We start from the raw sequence: 16,987 nt of genomic DNA, 5'->3' as shown, positions 1-16,987 counted from the left end.
TACTGTTTATTTTATTAAAATCGTCTTTCTATTGTTCTATCTCATTTTTACTGTATGTTAACGTCCATAAACTGTTCTTAAATCCTACAATGCAGAACAAAAGACAGGGAATATAAAGGTATGACCAAATACGAATGACGACCTCCTTCCACGTTCTTGATTGCTTCTTTTCTGATATCTGCTGGTAGTCCGCTGCTAATTGGGAGCTCAAATTCGGGAAGGACATGTAATTGCACAAGGCGTGGACTAAAATACATGCATATAGATTTCCAGTTCGCAGGTAGATGAAGTTTGTAAAGGCTCCGAAAACGGTTGTGTAGAGAATTTGGAATAAGCATCTGTTCAGGATCTCCGCAATCGTGTAGTTCCTCGAGAAATACATTTCCATGCCATGGGGAATATGGGCGAAGCCAAAGAAAAGTGGTAATAACAACAGCAGGGTAGTTGTAGGCGTGCTGTTGGCGAGGATAAGGTAATTCTGAAGATTCATCGACGTGTATACAAGCTCCTCAGTGGCAGGCCCGACTACTATATTCCTGAATCCATGCAGATTTAAAATCTCATCGCGAAAGTCGGCAACAGGGTCCCAATAGGGCATCATGAAGTAATAAAGAATAGAATCAACCATATCACAGCCGTATAGGATAGCAGTCAGTCCCACCGCCCTCGCTGCATCCCAGAAATACCCTATCACGTCCCAATGAAGGCTACCTGCCCTCACATATAATCCGGGAACAATACCAAGATTTAGCACACATTTCGATATGGTTAGATTTGGATCATCAGAAAGCAGCCAGTGCATACATGGAACAATTGCAATATTCGCCAAACATATTAATGTGATTCTCTTTATACGACAACGCATAACTGTCGGATCATTTCTTTGTAACATGTACATTATACCTCCCTTTGAAAGAAGGAACAAGCTTGCCACATATGAGGTTGAAACATAAATAGAAAGAATGAATGCGAATGAAGTGTTTACCATTGGTTTATATTTATGTCGGAACAGTATCAGAAAGCCTGAAGAGAGGCTTACTATACAACCATAACGATACTTAAATATTACTTCATAGTTGTAGAGAAAATTAATGATAAAATTGTACTAAGCAAATACCGTGACGATAAATTATATATACAATAAACAAAGGACAGCTATTCGTTGCAAAACCTTTTCCTACCAAATATACTGTGATGAAGGACATTGTACCAATTGACCTCATCACACGTAGAATTCTGCTGGGAAACAAAGTTACGCAACGCATCTGCACCGCTAGGGTTGTTTTTCAAAGCGGCCAGTCGTAATGATTGTCTGAAACTCTCAATGGTTTCCCAATCATCCTGTCCATCAGTAGAAAGTTCAGAAGGCAGTGTGTAAGGCTCGCCCATTCCAGGTGAATTTTTTATCGGAATATTCTTGGAGCTTGCACTCGATATCAGAGTTGCGTGCATGTAGCTAACCTTCGCTAAGAATAACAATACAATGTTGATAATTTGCATAATGTTATTATTGAAGCGAAGGGGTGGCAAGTGGTTGCTATACGGACTATGCTTTTTAGCAACAGTAAATAGTATTCCTTTCTGGCTTAGTACTTAGTCATTATGCCGTGGTTGACGTCGATAAAGGAGAAAATGTAAGATGATTTTATTAACTGTTGTTGTGTCTCTGACGTTTGAACCCATGTCGTAACTAACACAAACAGGTAAGCTGAACTTATCTAGTATGGTAATGAATTTTACCTGAATAACGTCAGGCTAAGAAATATAGGATGTGTCACAGTATGTTTTAATAGCGTAGGCAATATAGAGTTCAATTAGACATTTCATGGAGGTTGAGTAGTCTTTCATTAATTTATTGGACTTCATTGTTGCATTCAGAACCGAAAGTGGTGTTTCAACGGGTAATCCTACAAATAGGTGCTTATCGCTGACTAAAAATTACATGACCATTAGTAGAACAATAATAGCATAACCTCCACATGTCCCGATGCTCTACATGGGTTTAGCATTTATTTCATTTGTAGTGTAAATAGTGGCGTAAAAGCGTCAGTGTCAGCGTCAGCGCCAGCGCATCTCTGTCCTTCTAAAAGTCACATGCTGTCATATAATAGAGCAAGTGCTCTTACAGGTGAAGTAGTGGAGGCAGAGGGGTAAACCTTAGATATAATTATTTATAAAACGAGGAGACACTAGATCCTAACTCGGCTTTCACTTCTCGTACTTGGCAGACATCAAAAGCCGTACTCATACTGCCGTTAGAATTAGAAATCACGAGATCAAAAAGCGTGGTGACAACCCTCGGAATTTTTAAGGTTCACAACTAATTGGTTCCTTGGCCCAGTTGGTTAAGGCACCGTGCTAATAACGCGGGGATCAGCGGTTCGATCCCGCTAGGAACCATTCTTTTTACTATCTCCGATAAAGTAGACAATGAAGAGAAAATCTCGCCTGGTATGGTCCAAACGACGTAAATTACCATGAGCACGTTCAGTATCCTAATTATCTAGTGATACCCCCTGTATTTTTACTTTTATACTTAGTAATGTTGTTACTGCTATAAGATGATTTTTAAAAAATTCATGCCTACCACTATTAGTTAATGGTTCAGACAGATTTATCTTAGAAGACTGAACATTGCTAGTCCACCAATCTCCCTCAAACGATAGCATGGGACTTTTAAACACTTTGCAAAATTTACCCACTGAAGTATTGGTAAATATCTTTAGTTATTTGGAAGAGGCTGACTTCACAGTACTGGAACAAACTTCAAGTAAATTCGCTAGTATTATTAGTGACGAAGAACTATGGAAAAGTCTATTCATAAAACACAATCACACGAGTTATTTCCCATCATATTCTCAGTCTTCAAAATATAGCATTGAATATAGGGAAAGAAATAAGGCATTAAATCAGTGGCGGCATAATAGGGGCGTTTCTACAAAATATACAATATCTCAAAACAACCATGATTCGAATCCTCAGCATCAGGAGCTTTCGCACGTTGTATTTGATTATCCGAGGTGTGCATGCTATAATGATGGTCTTATAACCTTCCTGCAGTTGCATGCAAAAAGACGGAAGGATAGGGTGGTTTATATTCAGTGTACAACGCCCCACGGGTGTTCTGTTATGCACTTCAACATTAACGCGGTTGTATTTGGCAGAGTAGATGGCAGAGTTTTTGGAAAGCTGTTTACAAATAGGTCGTACTTGTCTCCGGTTGTGGAGTTTGACAATAAACACGATGAATGTGTTACGGCAATCGCGACAGCGGCATATGAAGATTCATCTCAGGATTGGTGTATAAGTGGTTCTGAAAGGGGAGAGTTAATCTGGTGGTCCAATGCGAAACTACAATCAAGGTTGAGAGTGTCTAATTCTCCAATTAACAAGGTGTATATGAATAACAAGACAACTTTGGCCTTTGATGAAGATAATATACATATCATTGAGGATAGAAAGGAATTATACTCCATTAACCTAGCTATAAGCGTTAGTGAACAACTAAAAGACATTAGGTTTGTTGAAGTGGATTTTGGCGGTATGTTAGTCATTCTTGCAAGCTCAAGGAATGTCTACGTAATTTCTATCAACCCGCATAAAGACATTGGCTTTACTCGTCGCCTAGCAATGCCGCATGCCATCGAGGATTTAGTTATAGATAAAAATACAGCTAGAAGGAAGATAGATCACTATAATGTGGCTGGGGGAAATGGTTGTTTTATTGCGGTGCTGTTAAGCGATAACACTGTGAAAACTGTAAACGTACGTGCTCCAGGTTCTAGCATTAAAGAGCACCTCTCAATGTCATTCCATGAAAAAATTCATATATGCCAGATTAATAACCTGGTATTGGCCTGTGCATTTTCAGGTAAGGTAGCAATATATGACGCTTTAAGCAGTGCTGAAATACGTGTTATCCAGGGCACTGAAAAGTATCCACAATATCTGCAGATTTCTGATGGTAAATTTCTATTGGGCAGTGGCAATGTCCTTCACTATCATCAGTATATATCTGCAGAATCTAAGCAATATAAAAGAGCTAATGGAAAGGCAGACAGAACAAGTAAAATTGCCGAGGCTGTCAAATCCCAACTACGTATGTTTGACGAAGATGAATATACAAGACAGCAGGAAATAGCCAGGGAAGAAAGGCTCAGGAGAAGATTTGTGGGCGATTTAGAAGACGAGGAGTTACAGCTTCAGATAGCGTTAATGGAATCAGAATCTATGGGCGCTAACATTGCGGGATCTGAGGATTCGTTTGATGAATCCCTTCAACGGGTGCTTGAAGATTCACGTTTGCAACATGAGGCTGTACGCAATTCCGTAATGTACACCGCAGAGGATGAAGAGGAGATGCTTTTGAGGGCTTTAGAGCAATCGCGGTTGGAGGCAGAGCAATTTACAACAAGGAGTAGAGATGAAAGTAACGACTAGCAAGCGCCGCTGACACATAAAAACTAACACAAAGTAAAGTAGGATGCCAAGGGGATTGGGCCTAACTACTAACTACAATTAGCTTCTATAGAATAATATTATATTACATTATGGAATGTCTACACGGATCTGATATGTTTCTTTAGCTACTCTAGAAAACGAACACTTTATCTTCAGGTTTCGATTTCATCATACCTTTAGGCCAGCCAATCTCTGCTGAAAGGTCTAGAACTAATTGTTTCATCTGTGGAGGCCCACAAATTACCAATCTGTTATCTTCAGATGGTGGAGGCAAATATTTCATCATAAGTTCCTTAGTAACATATCCGACATCGCCTTCCCATCCGGCACTTGGGCTGTCTAAAACATAATGGACTTCAAAGTTAGGATACTTCTCAGCAAGTTCGTCTAACTCGTCTTTTAGAGCTATATCATTTTCAGTCTGGTTAGCATAAATAAGACTTACCTTAGTGGAATCTTCGGGTGTAGTGACAATCTCATTAAGAACGCTTAACATAGGTGTAATACCAGAACCTCCAGCAACCATTCCAATCCGCCTAGAGGAGTTAGTGGTATAACCAAACCTACCTACTGGGCCCTTGAAATCCACAGTATCGCCAGGTTTCAAACCCGCAAACCATTTAGAGACCTTACCGTCCTTGTAGGATTTAACTAATATATCAAAATACCCAGCTGCAAACTTATTGGAAATTGGTGTATAATATCTAATTTGATCTTTACCATCGACTGGCACCTTTACAGCTAAATGGTATCCTGGAGGAACGTCTAGAGTCTCTAAACTGGTTCTAAGTTTAAAGCGATAAAGCGCAGTGTTCTTAGTAATAATAGTTTTTTCTTCCAACTCTAATGGATTCCATTTAGATTCATGGATAGACTTTCTCCGAGAGAATGCGATGTAAGTTCTTGATGATAGGAAAAGCACTAATGCTGTGATACCTATTGTGAGATATTTTACATCTTCCGTCAAATATGTCAGCAGACCAAGGCCAACGGTAAAAAGTATACTTGGAATCACTATACCATGTAATGGCTCGTTCAAGATTGCCATACCATTCTTATCCGACATTGTAATCTATGTATTGTTTGTAGATATTGTTGTTATTTCTTCACCTTTGTCATAGTTTAAGTGATGATTTAATTTTTTAAGAAGCAATGAGCTTTCCTTCCATAATGGAAATTTGATAATAATGCACATTTATCATATCGAGTTTATAAACGTATAGAAATGTTATCTTCAAGTGTTTATGGCACTCATAAATGTTTCCAATACTCGTTATTATGTTTCATAGACAACATTGATAATTATATCAACGTATTCAGAATATATAAGGAACAAAAACCGCATTTTGTTTTATTTCGACTAGTTACCGTAGACTTTTTACAAGATATGCGTAATGGTGATAATTTAACCCTGTAATTTATAGTTCAGTGAATGATTTAGTTTTCTTTTGTAGGAATGATACCGTTACGGATAGCCCAATCCTTATTCGCTAGAAAGACATTATGAGGGTCCTGTTCCGATCTTATCTTTTGGAACTGTTTCAAGTCATCTCCATACCATTCGTTTATCTTCGTAGCCATGCCTCTCATTTCATAATCGGCGTAATCCTTTTCTTCTTTGGTAGGTCCTGCTGCTAGAGAAGTGGAACCCAAGAAATTCTTGGCCCAGTGAGGCTTACCTCCGGCAGCTCCAAGTGTATCTTCAAATAATATGAACCATTTGTGGATTGGAGTGTTGACTTGGAAAGGTCTGTAAATTGTTGCGTTAATGTAGAGGGTTAATTGAGAGTTCGTGACATCTGATAGCGGTGCGTACCGTAAATGTTGAGGAGTTGGGTCAAGATATGGACGTAGCAGGTTACCATAGACTGGACCGAGACTTGTAGCATTTCTTTCACTGTAGTCTAGATGTTCTGTAGGGAGTGTAGTATTGGAGCAACGGACTTCAATGGGAACATGAACGAAGAATTCCTTATTTTGTGCAGCTTGGCTAATAGAGTGGTCAAGTGAACGGAGAACTTCTGGACCATTATCCAAAGGACAGCCCCATTCGTCAACAAACTGAGAAAATAAACAATCCATATTCAAACCATCGATAGAGGTTTGAGTAGCCAAATCTCCATGTCCATAAGTTTCCACATTACCATATTGGCGGCTAAAGACAAATTTTTCAACATATGGCGTTAAGGAAGGATATATTCTCACAGTAATCCAAAGAAGCGATTCGTATATAAAACGACCTACCCTTGTACCCCACCAAGACTTCCTAGGCTTGTGAATTGTTTCACTTCCTTTCACCCCTCTCCACAACACACATTTTCTAACATACGGATACCACCAACATCTAATAAATTCACTAGATGTCCAAATAGTGTCCCACTTGTCCAAAAGCGTTTCAAAATTCACAACTTCTTGTGTAGACGTAATACAGAAGGAAGGAACAACTCTAATGGTTGCTTCAACAATTATACCAATTTTACCCAATGACAACAATGCGGCACGGAAAACTTCAGGATTATTTTCTGAGTCCAAAAACAAAACCTCACCCTTACCATTGACAATAGTTAAATTCACATACTGTGAAGACACTAAGCCGTGGTATGCCGACGATCCATGTGTACCTGTGCTAATAATACCAGCAACACTTTGGTCAGAAATTGACCCAAGGTTTTGTAGCGCATAACCACGCTTCGACAAATAATCATTCAACTGATAAATACGGATACCAGCACGTACTTTGACATCTGCATAAGAATTTTCAGGATATTCAATAAATTCAACTACATCATCCATATTGTCAAGGTTCATCATCCATTCGTTTGTAAGGCACATATCACTAGGTGAGTGCCCCGAGCCAACTGTAACAATTGTTTTCTTTTGTTCATGAGCTAATTTCACAATATTGACAACCTCATCGATAGACTTCGGTTGAAAATATAATTGCGGTTTACAGGAATAAATACCGGCCCAGTTTCTAAACACATAGTTTAAACTTGCTCCACTTGGGGCAGCAGTTGAGGTAGAAGTCATGTTGGGATGAACAAAACAAATACAAAAAACCTCCAATTATCAGATCCTGTTGTAGGATGTATTTAGTACCTTTAACTTTATATTAGCTGAAAAAACAGAGAAACAATGCTCACTTATTCATTTCTGAAGAGTCGTAAAAAACTTATTGCCGATTCATGAGCATTTCAGGAAATCAAAACTCACTTTTAACGAAAGTCAACAATGCCATCGGACATAACCTATAATGCTACTAACATAATGCTTACACTACAGATCACGAGTAAGGAAAATCTGTTGCTTTTAACAATAATTTTATTTCTTAATCTAGGGTATACAATAGACATCATTTAGATATTGGAGATGCAGATAAAGGAAGTTTTTTCTCAAAAACAAATAATTAGAATAAGGTAAATGGGAGTAGAACATTAGAAGACATGTGGTTAGCTCATTCTTGGCAGTAGATAAAGTAAAGAAGTAAGGATATAGCGGAGAGGAAAATAAAGTTTAGAAGTTGAAAGGTAGAAGTTAAAAGGTTTAGGAACAGGAAGTGTTTTTTGATATCATGGCAACGTAACACTGCACACTTTCATTGGTGCTAACCAACCACCAGATCGAATGCGCAGCTTTTTCCCTAGAGGTAATCCTTATTCCTTGTTTCGAAATTAAAATAGTTGCTTCCTTCTACTTCCAGTTTTCGAGGTTTCAAAAGATACCAGCATTTTTAGTTTATAGTTGTTTTTGAACTTTTCTGTTTTTGGTGTTGCTTTTGGTAGGGTTTCGCATTAGCAATATCGGTAGGAAACCTTTTCCTTTCTTTATGATCCACGTCTTAGTTCTTCCGGTTTTAGGTTGTTTTGTGAGTTTGGTTTTTCCTAACTGACGAGATGCCGCTCAGAATTCCTCATCATCGGCATATGTATCAGCACCAACTTCAACGTAGTCCCTCTCCAAGGCTGCCAAGTCCTCCCTAGCTTCTGTGAATTCGCCTTCTTCCATACCCTCACCGACGTACCAGTGGACGAATGCACGCTTTGCGTACATCAAGTCGAACTTTCTGTCAATTCTCTTCCAAGCATCGGCAATTGCAGTAGTATTCGACAACATGCATACAGCTCTAGATACTGAGGATAGTTGAGATTCTGGAGTTGCAGTAGGAGGCTCGTAACAGATACCGATCTTGAAACCGGTGGGGCACCAGTCGACCAATTGAACGGTCTTCTTGCTCTTCACTTGAGCAACGGCAGTTTGAACGTCTCTGGTAACAACGTCACCTCTGTATAACAAACATGTTGCCATATATTTACCGACTCTTGGGTCACACTTCACCATCTGGTTGCCAGGTTCGAAACAAGAGTTAGTAATTTCACCAACAGAGTTAGATTCGTGATGAGCCTTGCTCTTAGATAGAATAGGAGCGTAAGAGACCAATGGGAAATGAATACGAGGGTAAGGAACCAAATTGGTCTGGAATTCATTCAAGTCCACATTCAAGGAACCGTCGAATCTCAAGGACGCCGTGACAGACGACACCACCTGCGCAATCAAGTTGTTCAAGTTGGCAAAGCTTGGTCTCGAGATGTCCAAGCTCTTTTTACACATGTCGTAGATAGCCTCATTGTCAACCATGAAAGTACAGTCCGCATGTTCTAAGGTAGTATGCGTAGTCAAGACGGTGTTATATGGCTCAACAACAGAAGTAGAAACTTGAGGAGCTGGATACACAGCAAACTCAAGCTTTGATTTCTTACCATAGTCAATAGATAACTGTTCCAATAACAAGGAACCTAAACCAGAACCGGTACCACCACCCAATGAGTGCGTGAAAAGGAAACCTTGCAAACCATCACACTGGTCAGAAATTTTTCTGATTCTATCCAAAATTTCGTCCAAAAGTTCTCTTCCAACTGTGTAATGACCACGAGCATAGTTATTAGCAGCATCTTCCTTACCACTAATCAATTGCTCTGGATGAAACAGTTCCTTATAAGGACCAGTACGTACTTCATCAATCACGTTAGGTTCCAAATCCACGTAAACTGCACGAGGAACAAACTTTCCAGATCCGGTTTCATTGAAGAAAGTAGAAAAGCCTTCTCCACCACCCTTAGGCTTGGATAAACCTGTTTGCAAATAACCGTCCGGCCTAATACCATGTTCTAAGGAGTATAACTCCCAACATGCGTTACCAATTTGACATCCCGCTTGTCCAACTAAAGGTAAAGTTTGTTAGTATACACTTTTCAATTCCCAAAAAACGAAATAGCTTCAATTCTTAATACTGCCACACCATATTTGCAACTAGTTTCTTTAGTTGAACTTGAGCTCGATTGCTATCCAAATTTAGCTGATTAGCCTGTTGGTTAATCAACAAAATATAAAAACATAACAATCAGTCAAGGAGGATGAAGAGGGGGTTGGGGTAACGTAGAAAAAAAAAGACCTAATAAAACTGAAATCCGTTTATCTAAAGATTTGATTGAAACATACCGTTGACACTGATGACTTCTCTCATTTTTAGTGTTCTTTATAGATTGATATTATCGTTGTATTTCCAAAGTAACAGTTTTATATATGGAGGAGGCAAGATTTAATATTAAAGCGAGATCCCTTTGCAATGATCTCTTTATGTGGATGTTTACATTTTTCCCTACAAGTTGCAACTTTGTGCTGAATCCGGGTAACAAGCCGTCATTGGGGCTGCACGTGAGATAACGTGATTGGCAGATGGGGTTACATAAGCAGAATCGGACTGACATATGATTATGTAATAGTCAGATAGGGATGTGTATGGGTTTGTAGATGGCATGTTCTGGGGCGTGCTTGATGCCACTTGAGGTCTTTAGGTGTCTATTAGCGTTCTCTTGAGGGCATTCTGGATTACAAGTCTATTCGCGACCCACTCCAAGGACCGTTGTCGTACCCTGGAAACTCGGCACTTGAGTGTTGGGTATAGGAACTGTTCACGTGTCCGTAAAAAGTGATAAAACGCAGCTTTAAATATGACAGAATTGACAGGGACGCGTGAGGCGCAGACGAACGCGTAGCAGATGCCGAATTAACGGAGTTTTACGCGTTTCAGTTTCGCCGAGTTTCAGTTGATGTATCACATTATAGAGGCGGGCTAGAGCTGATGTATAGTAGTAGAGCATAAACTGTTAACAAGGATTTATAAGTGCGCTTACTCAGCGCTGTTATATGCGAGGTATTATTGTGCCAGAGTAGTAGAGTTTCATATTTGATAGCACTAGGCGTCTTTCAGTGTATTTGTTATGTGTCAGGTCACATTTATGGATCAGGGTGGCATCGCTATCTGTCAGCAGCAGCTGGGTCATCCATTGACACAGGTGGTGCCCTGCTTAAACCTTCAGGAGTATCATGCTCATTCGTTCGTAGCACGTAGATCCACCAGTAGTACCCACGGCGATCACCTGATCACAGAAGTCACTAGAGTGATAACCTTTATCTGGAAGTATTACTAAAATCAAATATATTTACTATCTGGAAGTATTATTAAAATCAAATATATTTACTAGTGTACAATGTAATATACCTAATTTGTACATAAACAATGGACCAAAGGGGCGTTGCCTGTACATATCAGGAAGCATTCGTTACCAAATGCATGTGGTTTCGTGTATAAATTTCCTTCATTGTCTAGAGACCGTTCTCCAAGGAAATGGATTAAAAGTTAAGCGAGTGGACACTAAGAATATGTCTTTAGAATATTGACCCTCTTGAGAAAAAATTGCATATAGTTATGCGTGTATTATGTGTGAATGGCATTAAGGGTAGTTCTTCTTGGAAAGTGAATAAACTTCGTTTTGGCTGGCGCTGCTGGACTCGGCCGCCTGGCTAGATGGGTCCACTTCACCATGGTATTCTTCGTTAATTTGTTCCAACGTCTTTCTCTTGGTTTCAGGAATAAAGAAACTCAATAGTAATCCCGCAAACATGAAGAGAGCAAAAATCTTCATGACGTTTGGCAACCAACAGTTCTTGGCTTTACCGTCTCTGGCACAGTTGTGATCTATTAGAGTACCGAGGGTAGTTTGAGCGAGAATAGCACCCAGCTTACCAGCAGCTGCGGAAATACCATGAGCGGTAGATCTGTACCTGGTTGGGAAACATTCACCTGGGACGATGAATGTGGTGACGTTTGGACCGAAATTTTGGAAGAATTGACAGACAACGTACATTCCCAGCAAGCCCTTGTCACCTAGGTTATCGTAACAGAACCCAATGATACAGAATAGAACAGTTAGGACCACGAAACCCATAATTTGAACTGGTTTTCTTCCAACTGTGTCAATAGTAGCCACAGAGGCCCAGTAACCAGGCAAAGAACCAGCACAGATCAAGATTAAGTTTCCGACTGCGGAGTTGTACAATTTCTCGTACACGTTGTTAGAGGAAGCATATCCAATTGTTTGCAAAATAACCGCTGTGTTCAAACCCATACCGTAGACAGCAACGTCCAACATAAACCAAGAACCTGCTGTACCGATTAAAATCTTCATGTGTCTCCACTTAGAAAAATGTTGACAGAAGTCACGGAACGAAGCCTTCTTTGTAACGTGTTGCCTTTGAACAACATCACCGTCCTTCTCCAAGTCGTCGTCACCTACTACTAGAGTGGTGGCAAGTTGGACATCCAAAGAGTATCTTGGTGATTCTGGAATAGTTAATCTGAAGTACAATGCAATCAAACCGGGAACACAGCCGAATCCAACAAGAATTCTCCACATCTGGTCACATGCTCTTTGACAAGCCTCACCACACTGTAGACCGGTGGTAGCTGGCTCTAAGTCGCCTCTGTAAGCCACCACAAGAATCATCGCAGTAACACCACAGACAATTTGACCCCATGCTTGATTAGCGAAGACAGCACCCATAATGGCACCTCTCCACTTGGTTGTCGAGAATTCAGATGTAATAATAGAAGATAGAGGGTAATCACCACCAATACCAATACCCATAATGATACGGTAAAAAGTCAAGACACCCACGAAATTAACGGCAGGAGAGCTACCAATCAGACATTGCAGAACAGTAGCCATAATCATAATAATCAATTCCAAACCATAGATTTTCTTACGCCCAACAATGTCCGCAATAGTACCAAAACCGATTTGTCCAATAACCGTACCAACAGAAGTCGAAACTTTCAATAAAGTGGTAGTAGAAGATGGAATGTCACCATACCAGTAAACATAAGACATCATCGCAATACCCAAGTTGATAGCAAAGATATCGTAAGAGTCAGTCAAAAAACCAACACCGGCAACTAGGATAGAGCGCACGTGATACCACCCAAATGGCTCATCATCAATATGCTTTAGCGCCAACCTTCTTCTTTCCAGTGGATCAGCGATATGGGCGTAATCGTTGATAACATTATGGAAAGCAGAGTTACCACCTGCGGTGTGAACATAAATCTGAGATCTGTCTTTGTTCTCTAAAGACATTTAATGTAGTATCCTTGTTCTTAAGGTTTAAGCTTATTCTTAGGTAATGTTTTAGACAATGTAGAACTGAACAGAAATGAACTCGATAAGGTTTAAGTATTCCAGCATTTCTTCCCTTATATATCCCATCCTTAACTAGCAGCTGTTGTAAAAAATGGTCCAATAATCATTAATACTACATCCGCCCCCCTAGCTCCCCACATGGGTACAATCTATATTCCTACCCTATAGTTGCTACTAACTGAGCAGTTCATAATACAAGGATAGAAAAATTAGATCATCATATTAGACACGTGCATTTGACACGCGAGTTTTTCTAAGGGAAATTTTTATTACTTTACCCACGTGTGGGTTACCCGCATAAGTTAAACTTTCGGATCCTCATGGCTTCTTCCGTTTAGTGTATCGCGCACTTGAAGATCCTGAAGAAGAGCCACCGGGCTGTTTGCCCTGCCGGTTGTAGAAGGCATTCCAATGCTTCAAATATCTTGCTAGTGCAGATTCCGCGTCTGCCATTACTCTATTCCGAAGTGCCTGTAAACGTGTAACAGTATTATCAAGTTCCTGTATCTTCTCAAGGTTACGTTTATGTCCATCTTTCACACTATCCTCCGATGCTTCTTCAAATAGATGCTCTGCCAGCACGCGGAAGTGGGCTGCTATGGCGGGGTTTTTGAATTGTGCAGGTACGTAGGAGGAGCTGAGCACGAGGTGATCAATGATTCGCATCGAAATTTTACGAAAAACAGGATAGTCCTGGCTGTGGAGTAGAGTTGATGATGACGTTTGCACTGGTGTTGGGAACTTTCGGAGTTCCTCCTGAAATGGCAAGCGTATGAGATAAAAACCCTCGCTAAAACGAGTTGTTTGCTTGTTTCCTTCTCTTGGCTGCACTGGGACAAATGCAAACAGGGCAGGCATGGAGGTCGTGCGAAGCTTACCCCATATTATGCCAACAAGCTGCTTCTTTAGGAGAGATCTGTATAGGGCGGATAGTGCTGCGGAAGACCCTTCATACACGGAATCGTTTGGAGTCACAAAAGTCACGTGCTGTATATTATCATATAGGTGGACAGCCTCCGCGGCTAAGCAGAAACCAAGTAGGTTGAGAAACGGCAGTTCTGTGGGGGAATAGCTGCTTGCCATCAAGCGCTGGTCTTTTTCTGAGAACTCTAGATAGTCGTCACCAATCTGGTAGGCTCTTTTTAGGTCGTCTGGTTTCAATTCCTGTGCCGTCAGAGGGTCAAGGTAGGACCTACGAGAGAAGGCTTCCTTCTGGACATGCTCGAATTGGTATACGTACCTATAACGAGCTCCAGGACGTTCGTTAGACACTAAAGCATAGCCTTTAACGGCCACATGGAAGCCCGCTTCCTCGTTAAGTGTCAGCATACAGCTATATCTGAGACGTTTTACTTCTTTCTTCCTTAGAACCTTAGATCGAATGTAGCTAGCTGAAATAGGAAGCGTGCTGGGTCCAGTATAGTCCGGAATTGTGGTTGAGCCGAGCTTCAGTATGTCAGCATAAAAAGATTCGTCGAAGGGATGTTCAGATCCTATAAAAAATGTGGTAAAATTAATATAGTAGTCGTTAAGGTCATCCACAACCTTTCTAAGACGGGTACGGGATTCTAAGTCCTTGGAGTCGGTTGGTTTGTCATTATCGGTGAACAGAAATAGCTTTTTATTGGTGTACATGCGTTGACCAGGGAGGTCTAGGAGAAATTGGTCTCTCACTTGGGAAAATACAGCATCTAAAGTAGAAGGCAGAGTGTCATCAAATGGCAATTCCTTCTCCAATGAGCTGTATCCAAGTCTAAGTGATTCAAGCATTTTATAGAGCTTCTTCATATTCTTGACATTAATGTCCCTTAGAGGGAATAACTCGTAGATTCCCTGTTTCGATTCTGAATGTGCGCAGTGGAAGAAATAGCAACCAACACCTGTATCTGGCATCACAGCTACCAGCTGCTCCATGAGCTCGAATAGGGATTCAAGGATCTCAAGTAGCTGTGGTTTGCCATCCAGTTCTTTACATGGGTCATACATAGAACTGGACAGCTCAATGCAGAAAGCAATTCCTTCATGAGCGTTAAAGGTCAGGTGTCTTTTATCATCCGGATGCAGCGGGGCCGAGTCAAGAATACTCTTGAGGAAATCTGGCTTTTCTGCAGACATATTGTTTGAGTCTTCCTTAAACGTGTCCCTTTCATAACAAAAAAATGGTTTAGAACGATGAAAGTCATGAATTTAGTTTTATGTATGACGGTGATATAAGAAAACAATCGGGCATGACAAAACCCAAATAAACAGCTACAAATACATACCTCTCAAATAAGAAGTTAATCTGCTTAGGCGATTGACACTAGATGAACTAGTAAGCTGACCGTTCTATTACGGAATCGTCTTTCTTTTTAAAATACCTTCTAGGCGTGAGCTTGTTTGCTTTTTCGTATTAATATTAGTTTAGAGAATATGGTAAAAGATAGCAGCTAAGAACGTGATTAACATCGACAACGCCATGTTGAACTTGAACTCTTCTTCCTGCTCTTTTGGCAACATTTCGAGGTCATATGCGGAACGCTCTTTGACCTTCTGGTAAATTGGAAGTTCCTTGGGCTCAACTGACGGTGGTAAATTATACTGGTACATTTCTGCTATGAATTGTTCAATTTTGGATATTTGAATGTTTAGTTCCAAGTAGTTAGGATCATCCACTATCAATTGGTTTCTGATTTCACGCAAATAGTACTTGAATATCTCTATACATCCCGAGAATGTCCTCGACTTCAAGATTAAGTAGCAAGTTGTGCCTCTTCTGATTTTAACATTTCTGTGCAAGGTGTCTTGGTTGCCAAAGACAAGCGATAACGTAGCAATGGCCATTACCTGTGGAATTGCACAAAACTGGAAGCAAGAAGGCTCTTTCACAGAAGACAGATAAGTTAAGACATCGTTAACATGGCTCAATGCATTAAGAACGAGATGATTAATACAGTATACACCTTGCTGAGTATTTTCTGGTTTCGAAAAATCAGCCAGTTGGGAAGCGTACTGAGACCAGATTTCTCTGGGCCAGAAGGAACGTCCCTCTTCCAAATCCTCAGCATAATCCCTGATAATATTCGTCTTTTGCAGGAACAACCCCATGCTTTCGTAAAGCTGAGGGTACTCTTCATAGAGGTCGGGAGTGGCAAATTTAGCAAGCACCAGCAATTGCGTAAGCCCTTCTCCAACCAGACCCGCCACGTAATGACAGTACAGGTCGTAATGCTTCACTGTGTCTAACCCATCCAAATTGAACTTTTCGTCCAGTATATATTCCGCCATACCGTAAGCCATCTTTTTGGTAATGACCTGAATGATTTCTTGATATTCAGGTTTCAACTTATGGTATTCCCGTAGAATACAGTCAAACTCCACCAAAACTTGCCGGTAGCGCTCGCCCTCCGAGTTACCAGTGAAATTCCACTCCTCCAAGTCTAACTTCTCATGAAAAGTCCTCAGTAATGGTACTTTTACCTCCGGATCAATCGTCATATCGTCCTCCATCGTATCCAATGCTCTCAAAATTAAATAAAATAACATAACCGCATCACGTAATTCAGGATGAAGTTCCTTAATCACTGCGGTGAAAGACCTAGAAGTCTGCGCTAATAGCTCATAACATCTCTTTAAATCCTTAGAGTCCTGACTGTTATCTACCTGATATAAAGGAGTTCTGAAGAGTTTTATCTTTAAAGCAGCTTTTAGTTCAAGCGGATGTTTGATAAATTGCACAATTTTACTTGTATGCATTTTACTGAATCCAGTTGCTTCAGTGGAACTAGTTACCTTATAGTTTACCTAGTGCTAGGATCGTTTGTATTTTATAACACTGGTGTGAATCGTGAAGTTAAAGAATGTTGGAAAAAAAAACCCCCAACGGCGAAAAATAGAATAGATTTTGACGGTATGAAGTTCATCGCCAAGATACTCGTACAACGGTACTAAGCACGTGAGGACAGCGGTACAGTGGATACATAAGCGCGGAGCCCGTTCAGTCCCAGGTA

At 40.4% G+C, this 16,987-nt stretch overlaps 9 protein-coding genes and 1 non-coding gene across 10 annotated transcripts; 2 read left to right on the top strand and 8 right to left on the bottom strand.

The window, feature by feature from the left end:
- Positions 1-28: 28 nt before the first annotated feature.
- On the bottom strand, positions 29-988 carry RCE1 (CAAX prenyl protease; the record flags this gene model as incomplete). The annotated part of the gene is made up of 1 exon (XM_018132119.1): positions 29-988. The coding sequence occupies one exon, from the start codon at positions 986-988 to the stop codon at positions 29-31; it is 960 nt and encodes a 319-aa protein (XP_017987303.1).
- Positions 989-1,155: 167 nt separating this feature from the next.
- Positions 1,156-1,500, bottom strand: AW171_hschr42193 (HDL438Wp; the record flags this gene model as incomplete). Its single annotated transcript, XM_018132120.1, has 1 exon — positions 1,156-1,500. The coding sequence occupies one exon, from the start codon at positions 1,498-1,500 to the stop codon at positions 1,156-1,158; it is 345 nt and encodes a 114-aa protein (XP_017987302.1).
- An 826-nt stretch (positions 1,501-2,326) lies between these two features.
- AW171_hschr42192 lies at positions 2,327-2,400 on the top strand. The gene has a single exon. It is a non-coding gene; the product is annotated as a tRNA-Ile (tRNA).
- Positions 2,401-2,667: 267 nt separating this feature from the next.
- On the top strand, positions 2,668-4,440 carry UFO1 (SCF ubiquitin ligase complex subunit UFO1; the record flags this gene model as incomplete). Its single annotated transcript, XM_018132121.1, has 1 exon — positions 2,668-4,440. One exon carries the CDS (start codon positions 2,668-2,670, stop codon positions 4,438-4,440), a length of 1,773 nt encoding a protein of 590 aa, XP_017987301.1.
- A 151-nt stretch (positions 4,441-4,591) lies between these two features.
- Positions 4,592-5,527, bottom strand: AW171_hschr42190 (cytochrome b5 reductase family protein; the record flags this gene model as incomplete). Its single annotated transcript, XM_018132122.1, has 1 exon — positions 4,592-5,527. One exon carries the CDS (start codon positions 5,525-5,527, stop codon positions 4,592-4,594), a length of 936 nt encoding a protein of 311 aa, XP_017987300.1.
- A 371-nt stretch (positions 5,528-5,898) lies between these two features.
- ALO1 (D-arabinono-1,4-lactone oxidase) lies at positions 5,899-7,491 on the bottom strand (the record flags this gene model as incomplete). The annotated part of the gene is made up of 1 exon (XM_018132123.1): positions 5,899-7,491. The coding sequence occupies one exon, from the start codon at positions 7,489-7,491 to the stop codon at positions 5,899-5,901; it is 1,593 nt and encodes a 530-aa protein (XP_017987299.1).
- An 870-nt stretch (positions 7,492-8,361) lies between these two features.
- Positions 8,362-9,982, bottom strand: AW171_hschr42188 (tubulin alpha chain; the record flags this gene model as incomplete). The annotated part of the gene is made up of 2 exons (XM_018132124.1): positions 8,362-9,680; positions 9,958-9,982. 2 exons carry the CDS (start codon positions 9,980-9,982, stop codon positions 8,362-8,364), a joined length of 1,344 nt encoding a protein of 447 aa, XP_017987298.1.
- Positions 9,983-11,252: 1,270 nt separating this feature from the next.
- Positions 11,253-12,935, bottom strand: PHO84 (phosphate transporter PHO84; the record flags this gene model as incomplete). Its single annotated transcript, XM_018132125.1, has 1 exon — positions 11,253-12,935. The coding sequence occupies one exon, from the start codon at positions 12,933-12,935 to the stop codon at positions 11,253-11,255; it is 1,683 nt and encodes a 560-aa protein (XP_017987297.1).
- Positions 12,936-13,316: 381 nt separating this feature from the next.
- On the bottom strand, positions 13,317-15,113 carry AW171_hschr42186 (HDL444Wp; the record flags this gene model as incomplete). Its single annotated transcript, XM_018132126.1, has 1 exon — positions 13,317-15,113. The coding sequence occupies one exon, from the start codon at positions 15,111-15,113 to the stop codon at positions 13,317-13,319; it is 1,797 nt and encodes a 598-aa protein (XP_017987296.1).
- Positions 15,114-15,401: 288 nt separating this feature from the next.
- On the bottom strand, positions 15,402-16,733 carry ERG9 (bifunctional farnesyl-diphosphate farnesyltransferase/squalene synthase; the record flags this gene model as incomplete). Its single annotated transcript, XM_018132127.1, has 1 exon — positions 15,402-16,733. The coding sequence occupies one exon, from the start codon at positions 16,731-16,733 to the stop codon at positions 15,402-15,404; it is 1,332 nt and encodes a 443-aa protein (XP_017987295.1).
- Positions 16,734-16,987: the final 254 nt, after the last annotated feature.

The sequence above is a fragment of the Eremothecium sinecaudum genome, chromosome IV, assembly GCF_001548555.1.
Source record: "Eremothecium sinecaudum strain ATCC 58844 chromosome IV, complete sequence".
NCBI lineage: Eukaryota > Fungi > Ascomycota > Saccharomycetes > Saccharomycetales > Saccharomycetaceae > Eremothecium > Eremothecium sinecaudum.
The sequence above is the reverse complement of the archived record's forward strand: the minus strand, read 5'-3'. Positions and strand labels throughout refer to the sequence as shown.